Source organism: Oncorhynchus gorbuscha, linkage group LG12 (assembly GCF_021184085.1).
Source record: "Oncorhynchus gorbuscha isolate QuinsamMale2020 ecotype Even-year linkage group LG12, OgorEven_v1.0, whole genome shotgun sequence".
Taxonomy (NCBI): domain Eukaryota; kingdom Metazoa; phylum Chordata; class Actinopteri; order Salmoniformes; family Salmonidae; genus Oncorhynchus; species Oncorhynchus gorbuscha.
Window position 1 is genome coordinate 20,198,760 of NC_060184.1, and position 27,676 is coordinate 20,226,435.

At 41.9% G+C, this 27,676-nt stretch overlaps 1 protein-coding gene and 1 long non-coding RNA gene across 7 annotated transcripts in view; one reads left to right on the plus strand and one right to left on the minus strand.

Annotated features, from left to right (window-relative positions):
- Positions 1-420: 420 nt before the first annotated feature.
- LOC123990667 (dermatan-sulfate epimerase-like) lies at positions 421-27,547 on the minus strand. 6 transcript variants are annotated; one of them, XM_046291402.1, is made up of 6 exons: positions 27,415-27,547; positions 23,848-24,319; positions 18,516-18,769; positions 12,315-12,554; positions 2,882-3,089; positions 421-2,666 (listed from the first exon to the last, which is right to left on the minus strand). In XM_046291402.1, the coding sequence occupies exons 2-6, from the start codon at positions 24,273-24,275 to the stop codon at positions 917-919; spliced, it is 2,880 nt and encodes a 959-aa protein (XP_046147358.1). In that variant the 5' UTR covers positions 24,276-24,319; positions 27,415-27,547; the 3' UTR covers positions 421-916. The 6 variants fall into 6 exon arrangements, with proteins under 6 accessions (XP_046147358.1, XP_046147357.1, XP_046147359.1 ...); XM_046291401.1 differs by having other exon boundaries at positions 27,358-27,509; XM_046291403.1 differs by lacking the exon at positions 27,415-27,547 and having other exon boundaries at positions 23,852-23,967.
- LOC123990671 overlaps positions 25,741-27,676 on the plus strand; it is a 56,880-nt gene continuing 54,944 nt past the window's right edge. Inside the window, exon 1 of the long non-coding RNA XR_006830688.1 lies at positions 25,741-25,861. This is a non-coding gene — a long non-coding RNA (uncharacterized LOC123990671). The remainder of the gene's footprint in view (positions 25,862-27,676) is intronic.

Here is a 27,676-nt window from a genome sequence, read left to right on the forward strand (position 1 = left end):
TAATAAATGCTTCTCAGAGTTCAAGTAACAAACACATCTCAACAGGCCTTCATGGTCGAATTACTGCGAAAAAAACACTACTAAAGGACACCAATTAGAAGAAGAGACTTGCTTGGCCAAGAAACACCCGCAATGGATATTAGACCAGTGGAAATCTGTCTTTTGGTCTGACGAATCCAAATGTGAAATTTTTGGTTCCAACGGCAGTGTCTTTGTGAGACACAGAGTACAGTAGGTGAACGGATGATCTCTGCATGTGTGGTTCCCACCGTGAAGCATGGATGAGGAGGTGTGATAGTGTGGGGGTGCATTGCTGGTGAAACTGTGATTTATTTAGAATTCAAGGCACACTTAACCAGCATGGCTACCACAGCATTCTACAGCGATACGCCATCCCATCTGGTTTGCGCTTAGTGGGACTATCAGTTGTTTTTCAACAGGACATTGACCCAAAACACACCTCCAGGCTGTGTAAGGGCTATTTGACCAAGGAGAGTGATGGAGTGCTGCATCAGATGACCTGGCCTCCACAATCACCTGACCTTTCTATATTATTTATGACTTAGACTGCATGTCAAAACGTACACAGAGAGAGGCAGAGACATCTGCATTTTAGTGGCTAGCCTTGGAGATCTTTGATATGAGTCAGGGGGTCTAATCTAAAAACTGTACATGACAAAGTTTATACAGACTCCATTCTCAAGCTCCACAGAAGCTTAGGATCTCAGAGGTGGTCTAGCTTAATATCGTCAAGTCTATCAATTCCTATTTGGAATGAATGATTTCCTGGACACCCATCAGGTAGATTTGGCTCAGACTGAGGTGTATGGTGCATTTTAATCACCCATGGCAAACTACAATAGTTCAATAGGTCTGTCTGTACATTGACATTCCCCGTCGTTGCACAGTAATGATGTCAACACTGTGTGCGAGAGCAGGAAGAGTAGAGGCAGAGTAAAATTAAGCTGTCGATGAGGAGAATGCCATAGAAACACCTTTGGGTGTGTAGACTTCTGCCTCTCTGGAAGCGTGTCAATAACACAGCCAGTAGCAGGAAGAAGGTGGCTATGTTTAAGATTAGGAATAGTCTGATATAAGAGGCTACGTTTGACAGACTGTCACTATTGGCTGTTGCAGACATGTGGACCTCCTTGAACTTGCGACCCTTCACAAAGGCACCCTTTCTGCCTTTATTTGAGTCTCCATAATCCATAAAGGCCCTGGAGTCTCCATCCTCCTCTGAGCTCTCCTCAATAATCCGCTTTGTGCTCTTCGATCTCTGTTTCTTCTCACTCACCTCGATCTGTGCAAATATGTCAGGCAGGCTCTCTGAGAGCTCGTTCCCAAGGTTCCCCAAGACTTTCTTGGCCCCCTTTTCTTTGCCCTGTTTCTTAGTCAGAGCAAACATTTTCTCGATAGCCTCCTCTGTCTTCTTCTTGTCTGAGAACTGTAGGAGGCGCTCAGCTGCCTTGCGGAAGCTGGCCGTGTTGAGTACCCTGCCCAGAATGTGTCTCTCCAGCTGCTGGAAAACAGGCTTGGCATGCTGGAGGTTGTCCTCTACTACGTTGACATACTCCTCCACCTCCTCTGGCGTGTCGTTCAGCACTCCTGCTGCTTTCTCAAACACAATCTTCTTCTGGTCCACCAGTACCATGGCGAACAGAGGCTTGTTGGTCACCTCTCCTGTCAGAAGGTAGATGGTGTAGGTGTGCTCGTTGGTGGCCAGGTAAATGTCCACCCTATTAGCATCAGCACGCAGGCTAAAGCTCTGCACGTCCACCCCCGGCCCAAAGAAGATATAGGCCACCCTGGTGTGTGGATACCTCAGTGGCATTGTCACATTCACATAGTTAGAGCCATTATAGGGGTAACCACGTGGATAGTTCCAGTACCCCAATACCCCCTTTTCACTGAAGCCCGTGTCATCCATCCAGAACATTTTATACGGGTCTTCACCATGTCTGACAAAGGCTCCATGCACACCATCTATTTTGGTGTCCTTAAAGGACAGGTCCGTGTTGTGGAAGAAGGCACTCATGGCCCTGGTTGGGCTGTCTGTCTCCAGATGGACATGATCCACTAGGACCAGCAGCTGGGGGTGCAGGAGCAGCAGGTTCCTCTGGAAGCTCCTGATCTTCAGGTCAGGGTTGTAGGCCGACTGGCCCTCCCCACGGATGAACACCATCCCCTGCCTCTCGAGAGCCGCCTCCACCCTGCCCTGGGCGTCCGCCGCCAGCCCCACCTTGTACTTCAGCCACTTGGAGTCACAGGCCTCGGTGACCTGACCTTCCCATGGCTTGAAGCAGCTCCCTGAGACAGCTGGGGAGAACAGCACTGCATTGTTGAGGAAGGTATACTTGGGCCCGTACAGAGCCTCGGTGATAAAAGGAACACCGTTAGGGGCGAACGTAAAGCTGTTCTGGTCAGGGTGCTCATGGCCAGCATTAAAGTTCCGCCACCCTTTGATCCAGTCTTTGTACTTGTTCCTGTGAACAATGTCAAATATGGCCCGTCCACCCAGCTTCCCCGACTTGAAAGAGAGGAAGGTGTGGTTGGTGTCTGCAGGTAAAGCACTTCCATACGTGACGACCCCCCAGTCCTCAAAGTAGTGGAGTTGGGATGTACCGAAGTCTGCAGGAGCCCTGGGAGTCAGGCTTGGATCATACCTGCAGAATTGAAAAACAACAACATATTAATTTCATACATACAAATTAAGTTTGCTCAAAATGCTATTTAACATTCAGAATGGTGTAAATGATTTCATTATCAGTATGATAATAAACTTTAGGCCTAAATCCATACAATACAGCACATTTAACAGTAAAACTAAACCAACAGACAAGAGCGAAAGAGAGAGAGAGAAAGAGTGACTCAGTCTCACCAGATGAACTCTGTGTGCAGTGTGCACCATCTCTGTCCCTTCCCGGCCTGTCCTGGCCCCTCCAGCACCCGGTTCTGATGGATCAGATCAGCCAGCCAATTCCCGCTGCCGTTCCTCATCACGTATCGGTCCAGGAACACCAGCTGGCTCTCAGGCCCGTAGAACCAATTGTAGTTGGAATCTGCTACAGCTACAGTCCTCTGGAACCCTGGTGAGATGGAACAGGCCAGGGCCAAGATCCATATGGATTATTTTACAGTTAAAATGTAGGAGGAGGCAACTGCAATAGTGGCTTTTCATACTGGTTTGTTAGGGAAATATTGAATGTTATTATCATAAAACTCTTACAAATTTGAAGTGACCACTACATACTGATCAGTCCAAGGTTCAGTTTGGTTGTACAAACAATATACCTTCTTATGATTCCATCTTGAGTAGTCTACAAAATGTAAGAAATATGGTACATGTTGTATACATATACAGTGCATTCAGAAACTATTCATACCCTTTGACCTTTTCCACATTTTGATGTGTTACAGCCTGAATTAAAAATGTATTAAATATTTTTTTCCCTCACCCATCTAGAGACAATACCCCAAAATGACAAAGTGAAAACATGTTTTTTGCTAAAGTATTGAAAATGAAATACAGTATCTCATTTACATAAGTATTCACACCCTTGAGTCAATACATGTTAGAATCACCATTGACAGTGATAACAGAGTCTTTCTGGTTAAGTCTCTAAGAGCTTTCCACACCTGGTTTGTACAATATTTGCAATTCTTCAAACTGTGAAAACAGCCATTTTCAAGTCTTGACATTTATTTTCAAGACGATTTAAGTCAAAACTGTAACTAGGCTACTCAGGAATAAGGACAATAACTAAAACACAAGACTAATTATAAAATGGGTGGTTTGAGCCCTGAATGCTGATTGGCTGACAGCCGTGATATATCACGGGTATACCATGGGTATGATATAGAGCTGTTCTTATGCACGTAGCAATGTGGAGTTCCTGGACACAGCCCTTAGCCGTGGTATATTGGCCATATATCACAAACCCCTGAGGTGCCTTATTGCTATTCCTTATTGCTATTATAAACTGGTTACCAATGTAATTAGAACAGTAAATACAAATATTTTATCATACCGATGTTATACCCGTGATATACCACGGCTGTCAGCCAATCAGCATTCAGGGTTCGAACCACCCATTTTATAATTGGTCTTGTGGTATAGGTTATTGTCCTACTAAAAGGTGAATTTCATCTCCAAGTGTCTGGTGTCTGGTGGAAAGATGACTGAACAATGTTTTCCTCTAGGATTTTGCCTGTGCTATTTATCTTGGAAAACTCCTCAGTCCTTAACGATTACAAGCATACCCATAACATGATGCAGCCACCCCTATGCTAAAAAATGTGGAGAGTGGTACTCAGTAATGTGTTGTATTGGATTTGCTCCAAACATAACACATTGTATTCAGGACAAAAAGTGAATTGCTTTGCCACATTTGTTTCAGTATTACTTTAGTGCCTTGTTGCAAACAGGATGCATGTTTTGGAATAGTTTTTATTCTGTACAGTTTTCCTTCTTTTCGCTCTATCAATTAGGTTAGTATTGTGGAGTAACTACAGCATTGTTGATCCATCCTCAGTTTTCTCCTATCACGGCCATTAAACTCTGTAACTGTTTTAAAGTCACCATGGTAAAATCCCTGAGCGGTTTCCTTCCTCTCCGGCAACTGAGTTAGGAAGGACGTCTGTATCTTTGTTGTCACGACTTCCGTCGAAGTCGGCCATTCTCCTTGTTCGGGTGGTGTTCGGCGGTCGACGTCACCGGCTTTCTAGTCACCATCGATCCATGTTTCAGTTTCGTTTTGTTTTGTCTGTATTACACACACACCTGGTTTCTATTACATATCACGTTCCTTATTTAACCCTCTGGCATACATTCCTGTTCTGTCCGTGATTGTTTATGTGGTTAGTGGTTGTGTTTTGTGCTAGTGTTTTTTGTATGTTCCTATTTGGAATTTTGCTTGATATTTTGAGTAAACTCAGTTCTGTTAATACCTGTGTCCTGCGCCTGACTCCGCTATAACTCTGCACCCAATCGCTGACATTTGTATTGACTGGGTGTATTGATACACCATCCAAAGTGTAATTAATTACTTCACAGGCAGATGTGTCATTAATTACTCAAAGGAATATTCAATGTCTGCTTTTTTACCCATCTACCAACAGGTTCCCTTCTTTGCTTCGACACTGGAAAACCTCCATGGTCTTTGTGGATGAATCTGGGTTTGAAATTCACTGCTCGACGAAGCGACCTTACAGATAATTGTATGTGTGTGGTACAGAGATCAGGTAGTTCTTCAAAAATCATGTTAACCACTATTATTGCTAAATGTTTACTCCTGAACTTATTTAGGCTTGCCATAACAAATTATGTTTTTAGAAATGTTTACAAATTAATTTAAAAAATGAAATGCTGCAATGTCTTGAGTCAATTACTATTCAAACTTTATGTGTAAGGACAGACTACAGGGAGTGATGTTTAATAAATAATGTACATGAAACAAAACCCGGACAGCGTCTGGACAGGGGAAACATAACGACATTAATGCTGACACTGGGATCAAACCGAGAAACAGACAGATATAGGAGGGAGAATCAACAAAGGAATGGAGTCCAGGTGAGTACAAATACGTGCGTGTGCGCGTAACGATGGTGACAGTTGTGCGTAATGATGGGCACCCTGGCGCCCCTGAGCGCCAGGAAGGGGGAGCAGGCAGGACATATTGACTGAAGACATTACAGCTTTGAATTTTTAAATTAATTTTGTTAACATTTCTACAAACATTATTCCACTTTGACATTATGGGTTATTATGTGTAGGCCAGTGACACAAAATTTATATTTAATAACATTTTTATTCAGACTGTAACACAACAACATGTTTAAAAAAGTCAAGGGATTTGAATACTTTCTAAAGGCATTGTAGAATCTTAATTTAAGGCAGTTTGCTACAGCAGGAAAATAATCCTGCAGCAACAGGAAATGTGAATTATTATGTGGATTATAAATATGAATTATTATGTGGATTATTATACATTTGTATAAACACTTAGAAGCCTTTGTTAAACCTCAAATACACTGTAAATCTTACATATGTAGCTTCAACAGAATTTTTGCATTTTTAACACAAATGTAAAAAATGCATGGCATGCCATGTCCTAAAAGGGAAAGAGAAACTACAGGCCCTGTTGAAATTAGCATCTCCCTAGCTTTATTGCTGAAGCCATTTCCCCAAAACACACGGTTCCCATAAATTTAGCTTACTCTCAGGATCTAAGAAGAATGTCAGTTTGGCATTAAAAGGTATATTAAAATCTAGCAACCAGTAGTAAATATTTAACCACAATAAATTGTTTATAAGTCAAAAACAACAACAGCAATAACCAAAATCAGACTGTCACACCCTGATCTGTTTCACCTGTCTTGTGCTTGTCTCCACCCCCTACCAGGTGTCTCCCAGTTATCTCCTGTGTATTTATACCTGTGTTTTCTGTTTGTCTGTGCCAGTTTGTCTTGTCTTGTCAGGTTTTACCAGCGTGTTTCCTGGTTCGCCTGCTCTCAACTTTGTTTTTCTAGTCTTCCCGGATCTGACGTATCTGCATGTCCTGAGCCTGCTTGCCGTTCTGTCCCTGTTTGACCCAGCCTTGGATTACGAACCTCGACCCTTTGTAAAGTACTTAAAGTTGAAGTCGGAAGTTTACATACACTTAGGTGGAAGTCAGTAAACTCATTTTTCAACCACTCCACAAATGTATTGTGAACAAACTAAAGTTTTGGCAAGTCGGTTAGGACATCTACTTTGTGCATGACACAAGTAATGTTTCCAATAATTGTTTCCAGGCAGATTATTTCACTTATAATTCACTGTATCACAATTCCAGTGGGTCAGAAGATTACATACGTTAAGTTGTCTATACCTTTAAACAGCTTGGGTTTGGAAAATTCCATAAAATGCTTTACAAACTTCTGATAGGCTAATTGACATCATTTGAGTCAATTGGAGGTGTACCTGTGGATGTATTTCAAGGCCTATCTTCAAACTCAGTGCCTCTTTGCTTGACATCATGGGAAAATTAAAATAAATCAGACAAGATATTGGAAACAAATTGTGGACCTCCACAAATCTGGTTCATACTTGGGAGCAATTTCAAAACACCCGAAGGTACCACGTTCATCTGTACAAACAATAGTATGCAAGTATTAACACCATGGGACCACGCAGACCTCAAACCGCTCAGGAAGGAGATGCGTTCTGTCTCCTAGAGATGAACGTACTTTGCGAAAAGTGCAAATCAATGTGCGAATCAAATCAATGTGCAAAAAGTGCAAATTAATACCAGAACAACAGCAAAGGACCTTGTGAAGATGCTGGAGGAAACAGGTACTAAAGTATCTCTATCCACAGTAAAATGAGTCCTATATCAACATAACTCGATTGGCCGCTCAGCAAGGAAGAAGCCACTGCTCCAAAACTACCATAAAAAATACAGACTACGGTTTGCAATTGCACATGGGGACAAATATCGTACTTTTTGGAGAAATGTCATCTGGTCTGAAGAAACAAAAATAGAACTGTTTGGCCATAATGACCATTGTTATGTTTGGAGGAAAAATGGGGAGGCTTGCAATCTGAATAACACCATCCCAACCGTGAAGCTGGGGGATGGGGTGGCAGTATCATGTTGTGGGGGTGCTTTGCTGCAGAAAGGGACTGGAGCACTTCACAAACTAGATGGCATCATGAAGTTGAAAAATTATGTGGATATATTGAAGCAACATCTCAAGACATCAGTCAGGACGTTAAAGGCTTGGTCACAAATGGGTCTTCCAAATGGTCAGTGACCCCAAGCATACTTCCAAAGTTGTTGCAAAATGGCTTAAGGACAAAAACGTCAAGGTATTGGAGTGGCCATCACAAAGCCCTGACCTCAATCCGATAGAAAATGTGTGGCCAGAACTGAAAAAGCGTGTGCGAGAAGGAAGGCTACTTGAAACATTTGACCCAAGTTAAACAATTTAAAAGCTATGCTACCAAATACTAATTGAGTGTATACAAATGTCTGACCCATTGGGAATGTGATGAAAGAAATAAAATCTCAAATAAATAATGCTCTCTACTATTATTCTGACATGAGATGGCAGACGGAAGGGAGGTTGTTGCGGCAGGTGCTGCTTCTCCTCCAGATGCTCTTATTCTGTCTAAAACATCCGGTGTACGCCGACCCCAGCTAAGTAACTCCAGTAACTAAAGATTTAAAGCACAATTCTGTGTTTTATCTCCAGTACATTGCCATGATTGTCAGTCATGTAGCTGCTCTACTGATAATCTCTGTGCGTCCTTGCTGGGATGACACAATCAATCTACTGCCGGAGAATATCAACACAAAACACATTGGTTCACCGTTCCACAGGAGCGGACAGTACACGGCATACCATAATGTTCTGAATAATGGCCAAGTCTACCTCACTCCCTATTCCACTGAATCACTTAGGCGTAACAAACACAAGTCCAACATTAATCGTAAAATGTTAAAATACCTGTTCACTACCCTCCTGCTCTCCGGGGATGTGCAACTGAATCCTGGGCCTAACATCTCCGAGCCAGCGATACTCACCGGAGTGGAAAGCAGTGGATGGCCTTTGTCCAAGATGGACAAAGGGGGCGTTGTTGGGGCTGTGTTTCTGGACCTAAGGAATGCTTTTGATACTGTTAACCATGAGGTTCTCATCACAAAATTGTCCAAGTTCAACTTTTCCCCCGATGCCTTGAGATGGATGAAATCATATCTTCAAGGCAGACCTCAGTGTGTCAGTGAGTGAGCAATGAGATGTCGCCCACTCTTAGTTATGATGTGGGTGTGCCCCAAGAGTCAATACTGGGGTCCTTCCTGCTCAGCCTGTACATTAATGATCTGCCTTCTGTCTGTACTGGGTCTGAAGTTCAAATGTATGCAGAGGATACAGTGATATATGCGCATGCAAAGACCAAACAAGAAGCTGCACAAGAACTCACTACTGTAATGGTCCAGGTTACAAAGTGGCTCCGTGACTTGTGTTTGCATCTCAATGTAAAATAAACTATCTGCATGTTCTTCACAAAGAGGGCAACCATTGCTACTGAGCCAGATGTCTATGTGTCAGGGGATAATTTCCAGGTGGTATCGGATGTTAAGTACCTTGGCATCATACTTGATTCCAACCTCTCTTTTAAAAAGCAGGTGAAAAAGGCAATTCAAATAACCAAATTCAACCTAGCTAATTTCCGATTTATATGAAATTGTTTGACTACAGAGGTAGCAAAACTGTACTTCAAATCTATGACACTCCCCCACTTAACATACTGCTTGACTAGTTGGGCCGAAGCTTGCTGTACAACATTAAAACCCATTCAGTCTGTCTACAAACATGCTCTCAAAGTGCTTGATAGAAAGCCCAATAGCCATCATCACGGTTACATCCTTAGAAAGCATGAGCTCCTGAGTTAGGAAAATCTTGTGCAATACACCGACGCATGTCTTGTATTCAAGATCCAAATGACCTGAAATGACCTCCACTCAGCATTTTTGTTAAACAGAAAACCCAAACATATGGCAGCAGATCCACAAGGTATGCCATGAGAGGTGACTGCATATTTCCCTTAATTATGGAAAAGCACCTTTAGTCAATCTGCTTTCTCTGTGAGAGCTTCCCATGTCTGGAACACACTGCCACCAGACACACATAACTGCACCACCTATCACACTGTCACAAAAAAACATGCAGACAGGGCCAATCAGATTTGTGAACAAAAAACATGCAGACAGGGCCAATCAGATTTGTGACCAAAAAACATGCAGACAGGGCCAATCAGATGTGACCAAAAAACATGCAGAAAGGGACAATCAGATTTGTGAACAAAAAACATGCAGACAGGGACAATCAGATTTGTGAACAAAAAACATGCAGACAGGGCCAGTCAGATTTGTGAACAAAAAACATGCAGACAGGGACAATCAGATTTGTGAACAAAAAACGTGCAGACAGGGACAATCAGATTTGTGAACAAAAAACATGCAGACAGGGCCAGTCAGATTTGTGAACAAAAAACATGCAGACAAGGCCAATCAGATTTGTGAACAAAAAACATGCAGACAGGGACAATCAGATTTGTGAACAAAAAACATGCAGACAGGGACAATCAGATTTGTGAACAAAAAACATGCAGACAGGGCCAGTCAGATTTGTGAACAAAAAACATGCAGACAAGGCCAATCAGATTTGTGAACAAAAAACATGCAGACAGGGACAATCAGATTTGTGAACAAAAAACATGCAGACAGGGCCAGTCAGATTTGTGAACAAAAAACATGCAGACAAGGCCAGTCAGATTTGTGAACAAAAAACATGCAGACAGGGCCAGTCAGATTTGTGAACAAAAAACATGCAGACAGGGACAATCAGATTTGTGAACAAAAACATGCAGACAAGGCCAGTCAGATTTGTGAACAAAAAACATGCAGACAGGGACAATCAGATTTGTGAACAAAAAACATGCAGACAGGGACAATCAGATTTGTGAACAAAAAACATGCAGACAGGGCCAGTCAGATTTGTGAACAAAAAACATGCAGACAGGGACAATCAGATTTGTGAACAAAAACATGCAGACAAGGCCAGTCAGATTTGTGAACAAAAAACATGCAGACAGGGACAATCAGATTTGTGAACAAAAAACATGCAGACAGGGACAGTCAGATTTGTGAACAAAAAACATGCAGACAGGGACAATCAGATTTGTGAACAAAAAACATGCAGACAGGGACAGTCAGCACGTTTACTGAAACGTTGATTAATGTGCATTGTCCGTTTAAACTCAAACATTTCACATTCTTAAAATAAAGTGGTGATCCTAACTGACCTAAGACAGGGAATATTTACTAGGATTAAATGTCAGGAATTGTGAAAAACTGAGTTTAAATGTATTTGGCTAAGGTGTATGTAAACTTCCGACTTCAACTGTAAGTACAAAGTACAAAACATAAGTCATTTTTTGAGGTATCTTTACTTTACTATTTATATTTTTAACAACTTTTAATTTTACTCCACTACATTCCTAAAGAAAATAATTTACTTTTTACTCCATACATTTTCCCTGACACCCAAAAGTACTCGTTACATTTTGAATGCTTAACAGGACAGAAAAGGTCCAATTCACGCACTTATCAAGAGAGCATCCCTGGTCATCCCTACTGCCTCTGATTTGGCGGACTCACTTAACACAAATGCTTCATTTGTAAATGATGTCTTATTGTTGGAGTGTGCCCCTGACTATCCGTAATTTAAAAAAACAAGAAAATTGTGCCGTCTGGTTTGCCATATATAATTAATTTTACTTTTGATATTTAAGTATATCTTTGAAATTCCATTTACTTTTTATACTTAAGTATATTTAAAATCAAATAACTTTAGACTTTTACTCAAGTAGTATTTTACTGGGTGACTTTCACTTTTACTTTAGTCATTTTCTGTTAAAGGTATCTATACTTTTACTCAAGTATGATAATTGGGTACTTTTTCTACCACTGGTAAAATAAATATTCTGAGTTTGGAACTATCCACCTCCTGTGTCTGCATCTGGGTCACAACCTGAGCTGTGATAGTGCACAAGCGGTGTGATACTAGGTGTGTGTTTCCCATTCTGAAATACCGTCTGTTTACAACATTCCTGCCGTGATGCAAAGCTAGATCTTGGACAAACAAATGCCTCATGCCGAATATGGTGGGATTCCAAATCTAGATCTCCTACAGCTGCTCAGCCCCAGTCAATACAATACAATACAAAGTGTTGGGAGGAGGCCCTTCCTCCAGCACTGCCCTCCCCCTGACTTTCAGACAGTCAGCCAGAAAAGGACAGGAGAGCAGAGGAGAGGGATCAGCACAGCTCTGACAGACCTCCAGGAAGCTATTAAGTGCACGCATGCATATCCCATATCAGGACAAATGAGTAGTTACACTCTCTAACATGGTGGTAATGCACTCAGGGGGTTTCATACCTAATCTACTTCGAACTTGGGAAACATTGCCAAGAAGGACGCTGGCTGGATGCAGGGCCAGGGTGGGTGCCTCAGCAGTTCACTAAGGCATTTATGAACACTTATTCACAGATTGTTGACTGGCACTGTATTTCCTTTAAAAAATGGTCTTGCTCCCTATACAATATCCATATGACCTTTTAATATGTCACGTGATATCTAGACTGCACAGTTAGAGGTAAAAAGTCAATAGAACCAAGCAACGTCTGCAAAAGGAAACATTAATTATGTTCTATGCAATTGAATGGCAGAGCAGAGCAGAGTGTACAACATCAATTGTTGTATTACCTGGCAGGATGGTCCTGTACATGAATGCAAAGTGTTTGTGGAGCCAGGGGTGGTCGAAGTGGCTGATGGAGAAGTGTCTCTGCACCAGGAATAAGTACTGGAATAGAGAGCGGGTGGTGTAGGTCCCGTAGGCCACGCCCTCGTACAGCGAGCCGTCCGTCACATCCTGGAGGAGCACCATAGACTTCTCCATGATGGCCAGAACCTGCTTAGTCCACAGGTAGGCCTCCTGCAGATAACCTGGAACGGAACAGAGGAGAAACCAGGGTCAGCTTAGTGGGTTTGAGATAGATTGCTGTCAGCCACCTAAAGTGTTTGTTGCATTGACTTTAACTAAGTAAATAGGTGTAATATGTGGTCTAAAGTGAGGTACTGTAGTTGTACATGCAGTTAAAGCTACTCAGTCATTTAAAATTCAGATTTCTTAATTTTCAGGGACTTCATACTCACGTTATATGGAAAGCATGATACTACCATACCAGACTAATGTATAGCCTCTCTGCCTCTCTCTCTCTCTCTCTCTCTCTCTCTCTCTCTCTCTCTCTCTCTCTCTCTCTCTCTCTCTCTCTCTCTCTCTCTCTCTCTCTCTCTCTCTCTCTCTCTCTCTCTCTCTCTCTCTCTCTCTCTCTCTCTCTCTCTCTCTCTCTCTCTCTCTCTCTCTCTCTCTCTCTCTCTCTCTCTCTCTCTCTCTCTCTCTCTCTCTCTCTCTCTCTCTCTCTCTCTCTCTCTCTCTCTCTCTCTCTCTCTCTCTCTCTCTCTCTCTCTCTCTCTCTCTCTCTCTCTGGATCACACACAGAGTTTACTATGAGAAGAAGTGACCACATAAACACTCCAGCCACACTTCATTGAGGAATCCCAGTCGTTCACTGGTGCCTGGCAGCTACCTAGTGGACTGGCTCCAGCCACCCACTCACCGGTGCCCACAGCCCAGCCCCTGAGCCGGAGTCCACCCCTGTGTTTGGTTTGGGCTAGCAGATCAGTGGCCTACACAGAGCAGGTATTTACCATTAAACAGGAACTGCAGGCACACAAAGACCACATTTACACAAACAGCATCTCACTACACTATTGCCCACACTCCGGTTCCATACTCTCAAGTCCACACACTGTTTGGACGGTTCTGCATTTTCCATTTTTAGACAAGGGCATCATGTAAGAATTAATGAACCAACATGTTTTATATAATTACAATAGAATATAAAAAGTACATAGAAAAGAATAGAAAAAAATACATAGAATTAAATCAAGTCAGGGGAATACCCAAACTAATCTGATTCATTTTATAAAGTCAAAATAATCTTAATGACCAGTAAGAAATTCTACCACCCATGGCTCAATCACATCACGTACAGTAACACTGTGCTCTAGCCATGACCTCCACAATCGATCTGGAGCCTAATGATGTGCCTCAGTTTACCTAATGCCTGGCTGAGTGGATAATGCTGCTGTCATGCTGGGGCCTTATCTATGGCTTCTCTTCAGCCATGCTGTTAGTGATGTTACTGGCTCTGGAGCTCTGGAGCCCTCATCAGTACACATTAGTTGCCCGCACCATGACGCTGTGGTTCGCAGGAATGTGGGAGGTCAAGGGATTTACTATTTATATGGTGCCATTTGACTTGCCTTCTACTCCTTTGAGTTAAAAAAATAATTATGATTTGATGAGCCATTAAAAGAGAAGTTCTCTTTTTTACAACCAAATCTCCATTTTTGATTTAAATGGCATGTTCTAGAAGGGTCCAAAAACCTATTTTGTGATTTGACATGTTTTAGAGAAACTTACCCCAAACAGCAAATCACTTCCTCATCCTCATTGTGTAGTATGGGGGCCCTAAAAAACATGAACAAAATAAAAAATAAAACACCTCAAAACATCCTTTTAGAAACAGAAAAGCTTTGTGATGCAGGTCTTTAGATGTTGTACACATGAAGTTGTGTCATTCTGAACTTTATCCGCCAAGTTATATGCCCTTTCCCGCAACTCGAGCCGTCTCGAGCGGTTCCATTTTCTGTGTAGCCTGCTGCTATAGGTAACTGCCGAAATAAAGGAAACACCAACATATAGCGTCTTAATAAGGTGTTGGGCCACCACATGCAAGAACAGCTTCAATGCACCTTGGCATAGATTCTACAAGTGTCTGGAACTTCCTGTGTGGAAGTACCCTATGCTTTCAATATACTTTGTATCACTCGTTTACTCAAGTGTTTCTTTTCTTTTGGCAGTTACCTGTAAAATGGACGGAGATGTATCGCTCGAGACACAACAAAATGGAAAATAACATTGCGGATAAAGTTCGGCATTACACAATTTAATGTGTACAGCATCCAAAGACCTACATCACAATACTAAGAGCTTTGCCAATTCTAAAATGATGTATTTGGGTGGTTTTTTGGAGCCTTGTTGGGGGATTTGCTGTCCGGGGAAAGTTTCTCTAAATTTGTGAAATCACAAAAAAGGTGTCTGGACCCAGTTGAGGAAAATTCCTGAAGCCTCTTGTTTCATTTCTAAGAATGAACAAAGAATGATTTCTAAGAATGAAATAACCAAATATGACATATGACATAGGTTAAATGCAATGATAGTGGGCTGACAAGAGTTTCTGCTTCAGTTTCTGCTTCATTTATTGACATGATGCCAATCAAGTGGGTTTAGATTATACAAGGTGGGAGAATCAACAAGTCTAGACAATTGCTTAAAGCTGAGAGTATTGGCAAAATCATTTTCCATACTGTACCCACCGGGCAAAGACAGCAGATCTACAGTACCAGTCACAAGTTTGGAAACACCTACTAATTAATGGGTTTTTCTTTATTTTTCAATTGTATACATTGTAGAATAATAGTGAAGACATAATAACTATGAAATAACACATATGGAATCATGTAGTAACCCAAAAAGTTTTTAACGAATAAAAATATATTTTAGATTTTAGACACTTCAAAGTAGCTAGCCTTTGTCTTGATGAAAGCCATGCTGGTTAAGTGTGCCTTGAATTCTAAATAAATCACAGACAGTGTCACCAGCAAAGCACTCCCACACAATCACACCTCCTCCTTGATGCTTCACGGTGGGAACAACACATCCGGAGATCATCCGTTCACCTACTCTGCGTCTCACAAAGACACAGCGGTTTGAACCAAAAATCTCAAATCTGGACTCATCAGACCAAAGGACAGATTTCCACCAGTCTAATGTCTATTGGTTTGTGTTTTTTGGCCCAAGCAAGTCTCTTCTTATTATTGGTGTCCTTTAGTTGTGGTTTCTTTGCAGCAATTCGACCATTAAGACTTGATTCACGCAGTCTCCTCTGAACAGTTGATGTTGAGATGTGGCTGTTACTTGAACTATGTCAACTCTAATGAACTTATCCTCTGCAGCAGAGGTAACTCTGGGTCTTCCTTTCCTGTGGGCGGTCTTCATGAGAGCCAGTTTTATCATAGCGCTTGATGGTTTTTAAGACTGCACTAGAAGAAACTTTCAAAGTTCTTGACATTTTCTGGATTGACTGACCTCCATGTCTTAGGGTTTGATGGACTGTCATTTCTCTTCACTTATTTGAGCTGTTCTTGCCATAATATGGACTTATATGGACTTAATATGGACTTAAAATATATGGTATTTTTCCAAATAGGGCTATCTTCTGTATACCACCCCTACCATGTCACAACACAACTGGTTGAGAGAATGCCAAGAATGTGCAAAGCTGTCATCAAGGCAAAGGGTGGCTACTTTGAAGAATCTCAAATATAAAATATATAGTCAAAATAGTCAAAATTAAGAAAACCCTTGAATGAGTAGTTGTGTCCAACCTTTTGACTGGTACTTTTCTATTTGACATCTGATAAAGTTCTCAACAAACTGTCAAAATGTAAACCAACCCTGTTGTTAATTCGTGTTTGAATATGATGTAAATTACATTGAAATAACGAGGGAACTTGGTCGACTCAACCCACTTTGCCCATAGGTTATACAGTACGTGTAAAATAGACACTTTTTCACAAATCAATCAAGTGTTCATGTATAACAGCTTTTGTTTAAGAAAGCAACACAATATAGTCTGATTGTGGCTATGACTTTGAATGTCCCAACATTCTACACTAAATAATACAACTTGAGCACTTGAGCACCTGGTGGCCGTAGCAGCCAGGTGGATGATTCAGGTCCTAGGGTGAAATCCTGATGGTTAAGTACTGATGAACCCATGGTAAACTACTGCACACATGGCTGTCCAATTAGGATCCCAGCAAGTCAGACCAGCCGCCAAGCGTCAACATGCAGACACCGGAATCCAGAATGCACTGATCCCATATCAGCTGCTGTCCTGCGATCTAGTCATCTGATCCACTCTCTCCCCGTGACTCACCCTTTGGATAGAGCCCATACAATATCCCTTCTGATGATAAGACTATAGTGTACACAGTAGCTATATGCTGAGATTAACTTTCTCATAGAGGTCTTAAGAGGTTTTATGCTTTGGACAGATATGTTTTCCTTTATTTCCAACAGATGGAGCCTATCCCTTCCTCTAAATAAATGCTTCAAATGAGCTTTTTACATCCCCTATAAAATAATACACATATTTTAAAGAGAGGTGCTGTATTCTTTCATAAATCTCAGTACTATAGACATGTGCAACACAATGGCTCTGAATTAAATGTGACATGAAGCCAATGTTTGCTAGGATTGATTTCTGGCAGAACCTTAGTGGCAAAGTTCCATTTCTTCACTGGGTTCTTGATAGAATAATATTTTCCTGTAATGTCATACTTTTGCACAGGATATGAATGATAAATTCATGACAAAGGAATGCAGGAAGTGAATATGCACACAGTAAAATAATTATGCCAGAGTTAGGCCCCTAAATAACTGGTCCAAGAATGAGCAAGGTAACGGTTATCTGCCTTTTCTCAATCTGCTATACCCTATGCAAAACTGTTAGTTAGTTAAGCTACCTTTTAACAATTTGCAGCTGATCAAAAACATACAGGTGCAAAGTCAGCTTTAACCATTTAACACAGTCAGTACATAGACCCCAGGCCATGACCAAATGACGTTTATCTCCAAGGTAACAGAAGAGTTAACAACCAAAGCTGCTGGACCAAACTCAGTTTTTCCTGGACTTGAAACAAAAAAGCTGATTCAAAACAAAAGGGGTACTATAATTATCCAGTCTGCACCCCCCCCCTTTTTTTCAACCCTCCGCTCAGTATCATAAACCAGACTCCAAGAAAAAACAGGATTACCACAGTAATCTCCATGCTGTCATTTAGTTGACATCAACTCTCATTCACACATCCCTTGTAAACAAAGCAAGTTATACCATAGCACTGCTGGGAACAACAAGAACAACTTCACCTTCCTTTGGCCTCTCTGCCTCTCTGCCTGAAACATCCAATAAAACACAACCAGGAAATTGAAAGCAAAACAATAGAAGGAACAGTTTTGAAATGAGCAGGAAATAATAAGGCCCTTTTTTTCAGGCTTGTGTTCCTTCCTTAAGTCTCTACTAAGAGAAACACTGGGAAAAGGTCAATCCAGAATGTTATGGAATCGTGTGGAGAGTCTCCGCTGGAGAAACAATTATGAGGGATTAAGTGCAGCTATGGAGAATAAACCCGGGCTCACTGAATGGAAATTCCAGCCCAGAATGTTTGACTAACTCAGGATGTGACACAAGTTAACAAGAAGAGGCCACAGTATTCCAGGAACATGAATAGACTAAGTAGAAACTGAACAATCTACTGGATCTACACTGAGTGTACAAAACTTGCTCTTTCCATGACATAGACTGACCAGGTGAATCCAGATGAAAGCTATGATCCCTTAATGATGTCACTTGCTATATCCTCTCCAATCAGTTTAGATGGAGGGGAGGAGACAGGTTAATTAAGTATTTTTAAGCCTTGAGACAATTGAGACATGGATTTAAGTGCCTTTGAACGGGGTATTGTAGTAGCTGCCCGAAATATTGGTTTGAGTGGGTCATGAACTGCATCGCTGCTGGGTTTTTCACACTCAACAGTTTCCTGTGTGTATCAAGAATGATCCACCACCAAAATGACATGATCTAGGTTACAGAGTAAAAACTGTAGGAACCCTCTGAAAGCTGATGATGTAATAATACATTTGTTTGTGTTTATCTGCACACACACACACACACACACACACACGTTCACAGTGTATGGACCAGATGTACTCACCCTGGGCCATGTAGACCAGGCTGCCAGTGAGGAGAGCCACACAGTTGGTGGGCTGGTGGTTGTGCAGGTACTGGAAGCCCCAGCCACGGACGTAGGACTTCTCATACATGAAGCGCGTAGCATTACCGATCACCCGCAGGAAGTGCTCCTGCTGCACCTTGCTCAGGTACTCATACAGGAAGTCATAGGCTGTAGCGAAGCCAACCAGAGAGTGGGCTACAGGAACCTCATCCCAAGGAGCATCTTTAACCAACCTGCAACACACAGAAAATGATTGATGAGTATAGTCCTCTGTGATAAATACAGATTTATATTGTGCCATTTCCTTACTTTGAAAGACTTAACACAATATGTAGTATCCTTACGAATAGTCTTGAATTAATTGAAATTCCTTTTTCACTCAAGCCCAAGGAAGGCAGCTAGAGCTTTCTCTTTAAAAAAAAAAAAAACGAATTGAAAGACATCTGTTCAATTATTTGAATTTCCATTTCGTTCATTTTTTTCTGTGAGCGCAATGAGCAGTTTCTCTGGATAAATCAGATCAAGTTCGAACTGAGCAATGTAGGGGGCTTTCCAAAAGGCCAATATTCTACAAAGTTTAGTGTAGAAAACATATTAATTAACTAACGTGGAATTTCTTGTCCCTATAATCCATTGTGCACCTACTTGTCTGAGCTAAGACTGATATTTATTATTCAGCAGTCCTAAAAGTATGCCTTATTTACTTTGAAACACTACCAAAATGGTGGCTTTGTCAGACAGCAGCTCTATAGAGATGATGACTTGGAATCAAATAATAAAGTCATCAAATAGGCCTGAAAAAAATGTAATATACACAAAACTGAAATATTTGATTAAAGTGTTAAGAAAGGATGGTTAAGTGATAAGCAGTAATGTGCAGTCACTACCATGATGGCATATGAAAAGTTGTATTATGTGTTGCTACAGCATTCAACTCACATAAAGCATAGTGCATTTAATGTCTAAAAACATTATCGAAACCAAAATCCATTGGTTATTAATTATTTTTTCATCGAACCAAAACCAAACTGACCTCAAAACAAACTATTCGCTCAGAACTATAAGCTACAATAAAAATAGAAAATGTTAACTACATATTCTTGTAAGTTAAATGTCATCGAATGTGTAGACTTTAACTTATTTTTCTCAGGCCCATTTTCTGATTTGGCAAAGATCTAAATAGCAAAAACAGCATCTTCACACATGCTTTGAAGTCCAACAACATATACTGCCTTTTAAAGTGATATATAGTGCACTCTGTGCAATGTCAAAGGTAGCTGGCACCTCATACATTTTGAATGCTGACTGAATTGTTTTTTTAAGAGCTACTAATTGTGAAATTACGCAAATTAGTCCTTACCCATGCGCTAATATCATATAACACCTGCTAAGGTGTTAAAAAGGTCTTAAAAAGCTCTCTCTGTGTAATTATAGTAAAAATTACAGTAAAATGTGGCAGTAAAATAAAAATCCAATAAGGAAATTGTATTTTGAGCATCCCCATCTTGACAATCATTCTTCTCAGAACATATAAAAGTCATACTGTAGGTAGAAATCCATTCCACTCATCACATGGACCCATACACTTTACTCCGTGCCAGATATCAAAGAAGCTGCCTTACTTTAAAATGTGATTTTTTTTATCCCAGCTCAGATGTGGCAGGGCTGCAAACTATTACGGACTACAAAGGGAGACCCAGCCGCGAGATGCCCAGTGAGTCGATCCTACCAGACGGGCCAAAGGCCTTTTGTGCTCGATTTGAGGCATGCAACACTGAAGCATGCATGAGAGCACCAGCTGTTCTGGACGACTGTGTGATCACTCTCTCCGTAGCCGATGTGAGACCTTTAAGACATTTAAACAGGTCAACATTCACAAGGCCGCGGGGCCAGACATATTACCAGGACGTGTACTCAGAGCATGCGTGGACCAACTGACAAATGTCTTAAACTGACATGTTCAACCTCTCCCTCTCCAAGTCTGTAATACCTACATGTTTCAAACAGACCACCATAGTTAACCTGCCTATTTTATTTTTTATTTATTTTTTATTTCACCTTTATTTAACCAGGTAGGCTAGTTGAGAACAAGTTCTCATTTGCAACTGCGACCTGGCCAAGATAAAGCATAGCAGTGTGAACAGACACCACAGAGTTACACATGGAGTAAACAATTAACAAGTCAATAACACAGTAGAAAAAAGGGGAGTCTATATACATTGTGTGCAAAAGGCATGAGGAGGTAGGCGAATAATTACAATTTTGCAGATTAACACTGGAGTGATAAATGATCAGATGGTCATGTACAGGTAGAGATATTGGTGTGCAAAAGAGCAGAAAAGTAAATAAATAAAAACAGTATGGGGATGAGGTAGGTAAAAATGGGTGGGCTATTTACCGATAGACTATGTACAGCTGCAGCGATCGGTTAGCTGCTCAGATAGCAGATGTTTGAAGTTGGTGAGGGAGATAAAAGTCTCCAACTTCAGCGATTTTTGCAATTCGTTCCAGTCACAGGCAGCAGAGAACTGGAACGAAAGGAGGTCAAATGAGTTGTTGGCTTTAGGGATGATCAGTGAGATACACCTGCTGGAGCGCGTGCTACGGATGGGTGTTGCCATCGTGACCAGTGAACTGAGATAAGGCGGGGCTTTACCTAGCATGGACTTGTAGATGACCTGGAGCCAGTGGGTCTGGCGACGAATATGTAGCGGGGGCCAGCCGACTGGTATAAGGTGCTTTAGTGACAAAACGGATGGCACTGTGATAAACTGCATCCAGTTTGCTGAGTAGAGTGTTGGAAGCAATTTTGTAGATGACATCGCCGAAGTCGAGGATCGGTAGGATAGTCAGTTTTACTAGGGTAAGTTTGGCGGCGTGAGTTAAGGAGGCTTTGTTGCGGAATAGAAAGCAGACTCTTGATTTGATTTTCGATTGGAGATGTTTGATATGAGTCTGGAAGGAGAGTTTACAGTCTAGCCAGACACCTAGGTACTTATAGATGTCCACATATTCAAGATCGGAACCATCCAGGGTGGTGATGCTGGTCAGGCGTGCGGGTGCAAGCAGCGAACGGTTGAAAAGCATGCATTTGGTTTTACTAGCGTTTAAGAGCAGTTGGAGGCCACGGAAGGAGTGTTGTATGGCATTGAACCTCGTTTGGAGGTATGATAGCACAGTGTCCAAGGACGGGCCGGAAGTATATAGAATGGTGTTGTCTGCGTAGAGGTGGATCAGGGAATCGCCCGCAGCAAGAGCAACATCATTGATAAATGATTACCGCCGTGTAACACTCACTTCTTTGCTTTGAAAGACTGGTCATGGCTCACATCAACACCATCATCCCGGAAACCCTAGACCCACTACAATTCATATCCCGCCTCAACAGATCCACAGATGATGCAATCTCAAGCTGTTTACTGACTACAGCTCAGCATTCAACACCATAGTGCCCACAAAGCTAAGGACCCTGCGATTAAACACCTCCCTCTTCAACTGGATCCTGGGCTTCCTGACGGGTCGCCCCTAGGTGGTAAGGGTAGGCAACAACACATTTTTTCAATTTTATGTAACTAATACATTATTTCCACCTGTCAAAGAGCTGTGTAGAAGCTAAATGAATGTGCCTTCTACATGGGAAGAAATGAATTTGAATAAAAGGGGCACTGTTTTTTTTTGACGACTGTCTTTGGTTCACAAACCAAGTTTAATGCACTGTTAAAGTATTTAGAATGAGTACTGCTGTACTGTACTGTATATTACATTACGCCAAAGCACACAAGACGTCTCTTCTGTGTGTTTACACATGGACTGCCTTAAAATAAACCAGGGACCAGAGTATGCCACAAGCTGGAGTTTACCGGTCGGGAATATGGTTCTCCTCGACAAGTTGTCAGAGCCACTTTTAAGGATCCCTGTGAGATTCAGAAACTATAGTAAATGTGTGGCTGAGGAGAGTGCTCACATTGTATGTGGTTAAACTGGGAAAATGTGCTCAGTGGGTTTTCATTTGTTAACTTGTGCCATGGACAAATATTGTGAGAAGTATTGGCACTAATGCTTCTGGTCAGTACCCAGAAGAAAACCTTGTCTCTCCCTCTGAACGGGGTGGCTAGACGCAGCAGCTAAAGACTAAGTAGAGGATTTAAACAATGAGGCTGAGGTAATGCTGTTTTCTGAAAAAGGAATGAGAGCTAAGGAGAAGGTGAAACTGGAAAAGGGAAGCCCTCTGACCATGAAGCTAAAAGCAAAGACGTTCTGAGAACGCAGGCGCCATGACCAAAATTGTTTGCGACAGTAAAATGCCTTGCCTCATGTCAGAGACCCCTCCTTAACACTGAATTCCTTGGCTTGCGACGTGCAGAGAAAGCTTGTTATAAAGGACTTTATATACTGTACTGTTAGTGAAAATCTTAAAACCACAGAAGTTTCACAATCACAACCCTCACAGGAGGTCGGGGTCATCTGAAGTACAGTACTGTTAAGGGTTGGTTAAAATACAGAAACAACATGCTATCTCATAGATGCCCTCTTCTTAGCCTATGTGAACAAGTCTGCAGGATAGCCTAGTACGGTTAAATAAATATCATATACTTTTGATTAAAATATAACATAATTCAGACTTTAAGCGATTCCCTTCTGATTCTGTAGACTGGGACCGCCATTAGCACATCCTTTTGGTTGGGGGTGAACAATGTGAACAGCAGATAAGATTTCCCATGTAACCACTCAGAGAACCCCAGTCAAATGACTATTTCAGCCTCTGACCTCTAATCCAGAGCAGTAGTAGAGGCTGAAACCCTAGTCCTCCCATCCCACTGCACCAGGCCAGGCAGCTCAACATCTGAACATTTCATTTCCTTTCAACGGGGGCATGTTCAGCAGTGAATTCGAACAGCTGCTAAACATATTTCCTGGACCACAGGCCCATCGGACCACAATGCATCTCTACTTGCACGTCTGGCCATAAAGAAGGGGAGTAGGATTTGTCATGTATCCCCAGTGGACACATGGTGATGTACAGAGGACAAATACATTGATTAAGCTGCAGTTTTCTGCAATTGAGAAGCAAGCAATTCACTCAGGGGTTGAATTTGAGTATCTACGGTACACAGTAACTGTTCCCACAGGGGCTGAATTTGAGTAACTACTCAGAAACTGTTTCCACAGATTGTATCTCATATTTCTTGTCCCTATAAGTAGGGATGATGTTCACAGACAATTGATTGCATTTAGATGTGCTTTCTGCAGCAATATCTCAGATAAGAAGATGTACACAAAAATATGGGAAAAACCAAGATAGAAAATATACCAACTAGGCTGAGCTGCCATCCTCTCCATGTAATCCTTGGCCAGGTCAAGGGCCCCGGCCCTGTGTGGGTAGAGCAGACAGAACATAGACAACACTCCCAGGTTGTTTCCATACACCTCGTTCCAGCGGGCGCTGTACTCGGCCGGGCTCCAGGGGGGCAGGTATTCCTCAGGGTGCTCCAGCATGGCCTCCCCCGCCTCGCGGATCCTTGCAGCCATCTCCCGGTGAGTCCCAGCAGCTGCCGCCTGCAACTCCTCCACCTCACCCTGGCCGAAAAACAGCATGGGGTGTCCATCGTAGTTCCCTCCCATGAAGGGTATCCCTCCAGTGGGGTCCGTCTCCTCTCCCACCCCTACCACCGGGGACACCAGGGGCCACAGTAGACTTATGAAGAACGCTGTGGGGGCCCCTCTGGTGTAGGACCTCATCCTCACATCAGAGAGGGCGCTGTGGCATTTCCAACAGAGCTCAGCTGAGGAGGAAAGGAAAGGGGAGAGGAAAATACTTTGAGAAAGCTAGCCAGCCATATTCTCTCTCTCGACTCCCCAGCTTTTTCATACAAAGGGTGCATTCCTTGAATAATTGGATACAGCTGTATTCCTGATCATTCTGGCTATCCTCTACTGTTCTGAAAGGTTATTAAACACTACAAAACCATAGGACTTGCTGTAGACTGTCACAATTGAAAGGAAAGCTGAGCTCTCTGTTGTAAAAATGCAACTCTTATCTTTATGATTAATCATAACAGACCCCTCCCCCCCTCCTCCTCCCCCATGTGTGTCTTGGGAAGAGGTAGCAGTAATGTGTAAAGTGTGCTATGACATCTGTGTGTTCATCGCTATGATTCCTGGGGCCTAGTTCATTCTTGTATTGACAGTATCTCAGGCAGGTCTAGCCATGTACACCCACATAGTCAGACACGTTGTCCTCAACACTCTAAAGGTCATAGAGTCCCTGATTGGTATTCTTATTTATCAGTTCTACTGGTTTGACTTCACCGATGAGCAAGATGACACAGATACATTTGACACTATGGTAGTGTTAGTCATCTCTTCTCAGAAACATGGACGTACATTCCAGGACCTTACTCTTGAAACTTGTCTAACAGAAAACCATTTGGTGATTTTAAGGTTGTCTAGAGAGTCTAGACTCTGGGCAGTTCCATTGGCATGAGTTGTCTGTTGTGTATTATGCTACACTATTTAGTTTTACCTAGCAGTGTTCTGTTCGAGACCACCTTAAGTGAGACTGATTCAAGACCAAGACTGGAGCGAATTGAGTCTGAGTCTGAGTAAAGACCAAGACCAGAGGGGGGGGGGGGGGGGGGGGGGGCAAGACCGAGTCAAGACCAAGACCGGGAGGGGGACGAGAGGTTTGAGATTGAGTCAAGACCAAGACCAGAAAAATGTGAGTCCAATTCAAGACCAAGACTGTAATTTTGTAAAATCGTCACCATGACAAGAGTTCAACATGTCCAGTAGAACATATGGATTCTTTAGACAGAGAAAGGCTAAGGATGTATAAAATAATACAAATAATAATTGTTATATTATTTTCAATAATGTTCTGATTAAATCTATTCAGTTTTTGTTGGAAAGGAAAGGAGTATAACACTGAAGAGAAAAAAAAGATCCAATCAGGATTTTTCTATGGTGGTCTCTGGGGAGATAAATCAGCCATTGGCTAGGCCATCAGAAGCTTGATAGAAGGCATCTGACATTTAATTGTATTAGGGCAACGTTTTTAGAGTGACAGTGGAATCAACCAATCACATTGACTTGTAATGGGTTGGACTGTTTTTACAAAAATGCATGGAAACGTATGCCTTCTCGAAGGCCAACACGTCCCTGTGCAATAGCGAGCAACGGTTTAACTACCTGGCTTTTGTTGTAGGCTAGTTTGCAGTGGCTGCAGCAGGTGTTATTCGAAGAGGATGTTGTTGCTAATTTGTTAGCGTCTCCCTTTTAAACAGTAACTTTCAACAAGAAGTTAAGTTTCAAATGATCATCATCAGGTACGTGGAACTGTGCTTTTTATTGCAGTTTGCATGCTGTTGTTAGCCATCTCTTTTAAAATAACTTCAACTACATGACCAAAAGTATGTGGACACTTGCTCATCGAATATCTCATTCCAAAATCATGGGCATCAACATGGAGTTGGTCCCCCCTTTGTTGCTATAACAGCCTCCACTCTTCTGGGAACGCTTTCCACTAGATGTTGGAACATTGCTGCGGAGACATGCTTCCATTCAGCCACAAGAGCATTAGTTACAGTAGGTCGGGGACTGGTGTTTGGCTCGCAGTCTTTCCAATTTATCCCAAAGGTGTTCGATGGGGTTAAGGTCTGAGCTCTGTGCAGGACAGTCAAGTTCTTCCACACTGATCTCGACAAAGCATTTCTGTATGGACCTCACTTTATGCACCGGGGCATTGTCATGAAAGAGGAAAGGGCCTTCCCCTAACTGTTGCCACAAAGTTTAAAACACAGAATCGTCTAGAATGTCATTCTAAGTGTTAAGATTTCCCTTCGCTGGAACTAAGGGGCCTAGCAACAAACCATGAAAAACAGCCCCAGACCATTAATCCTCTTCAGCCAAGCTTTACAGTTGGTATTATGCATTTGAGCAGGTAGCGTTCTCTTTCACGAAGCTCCCAACAAACAGTTATTGTGCTGACGTTACTTCCAGAGGCAGTTTGGGACTCTGTAGTGAGTGTTGCAGACGATTTTTATGTGCTACACGCTTCAGCAATTTCGTTCTGTGAGCTTGTGTGGCCTACCACTTAGTGGCTGTGCCGTTGGTGCTCCTACAGGTTTCCACCTCACAATAACAGCCCTTACAGTTGACAGAGGCAGCTCAAGCAGGGCAGAAATTTGATGAACTGACTTGTAATTACTGTAGAAATGTGCCAATAATGTATTTTGGAAAGTATTCTATACTGCTCCATCACTAGAAAGTAATAAAACAAACCCTAAACTCGTGGTTATATTTACAATGGCAATATTTACTAGGCAGCTCCACATATCTTTCTTTACCTGGCTGCTCTCACCTCCTTACCTTGGATAGCCATTTTCAGGCCGATAGCGTCTTAACAAACTTGATAGTCATATTAAGACATTTTTCATATTAGTAGTTTTCATAGGACATATATAGTTATATATTTTAATACCTATACACACCTCTGAGAACACCCTACACATTTCCATTTGGTAGGCTATCGAATGTCATCGAGTACTAACTATCCTTGTATGTGACTTTTGTCATCAGTGTCATATTTAAGAAAACTATTGAGTTCATTATTTCGTTTTATATGTACATCTACTTCAATAGTACTTTTCTTAAGTTTAATTAATTATTATTCCCACATTGGAAAAACGTTACACCTACTAGTACCACACTACATAACCTCAAAATAGGCTAACGCGCAGATTGCGCACTGAAATTGACATTTTCCCGATCAGTGAAGCCTTGGTGTAAAGACAAAATGGTACACTGATTAAGATAAGCCTACCTGTCAAAACAAGTTGTTGTAAAATTGTAGTCCAGAATTGATACTCCTACCACTCACTTCATAATAGAATCCCCGCGACATTCATCGATGCGTTGAATCTTTCAAGTGGTGAAAAAAAGTTAACATTCTGCGTAAGGGGAGATATTGCTGTTTTGGAGAGAACGTCATAAACTGTTGTATGAGGGGCAGTATGGGTAAGTGCCTGGAGAAGTGGGACGTGGGAGGGAGACCGAAAGTAAAGTAAAGTAATGATTGTACACACAAACAACCAGGTAGGCAGAACAGATTTATAGAATTGAAGGCAGGCAGCCAATAGTTT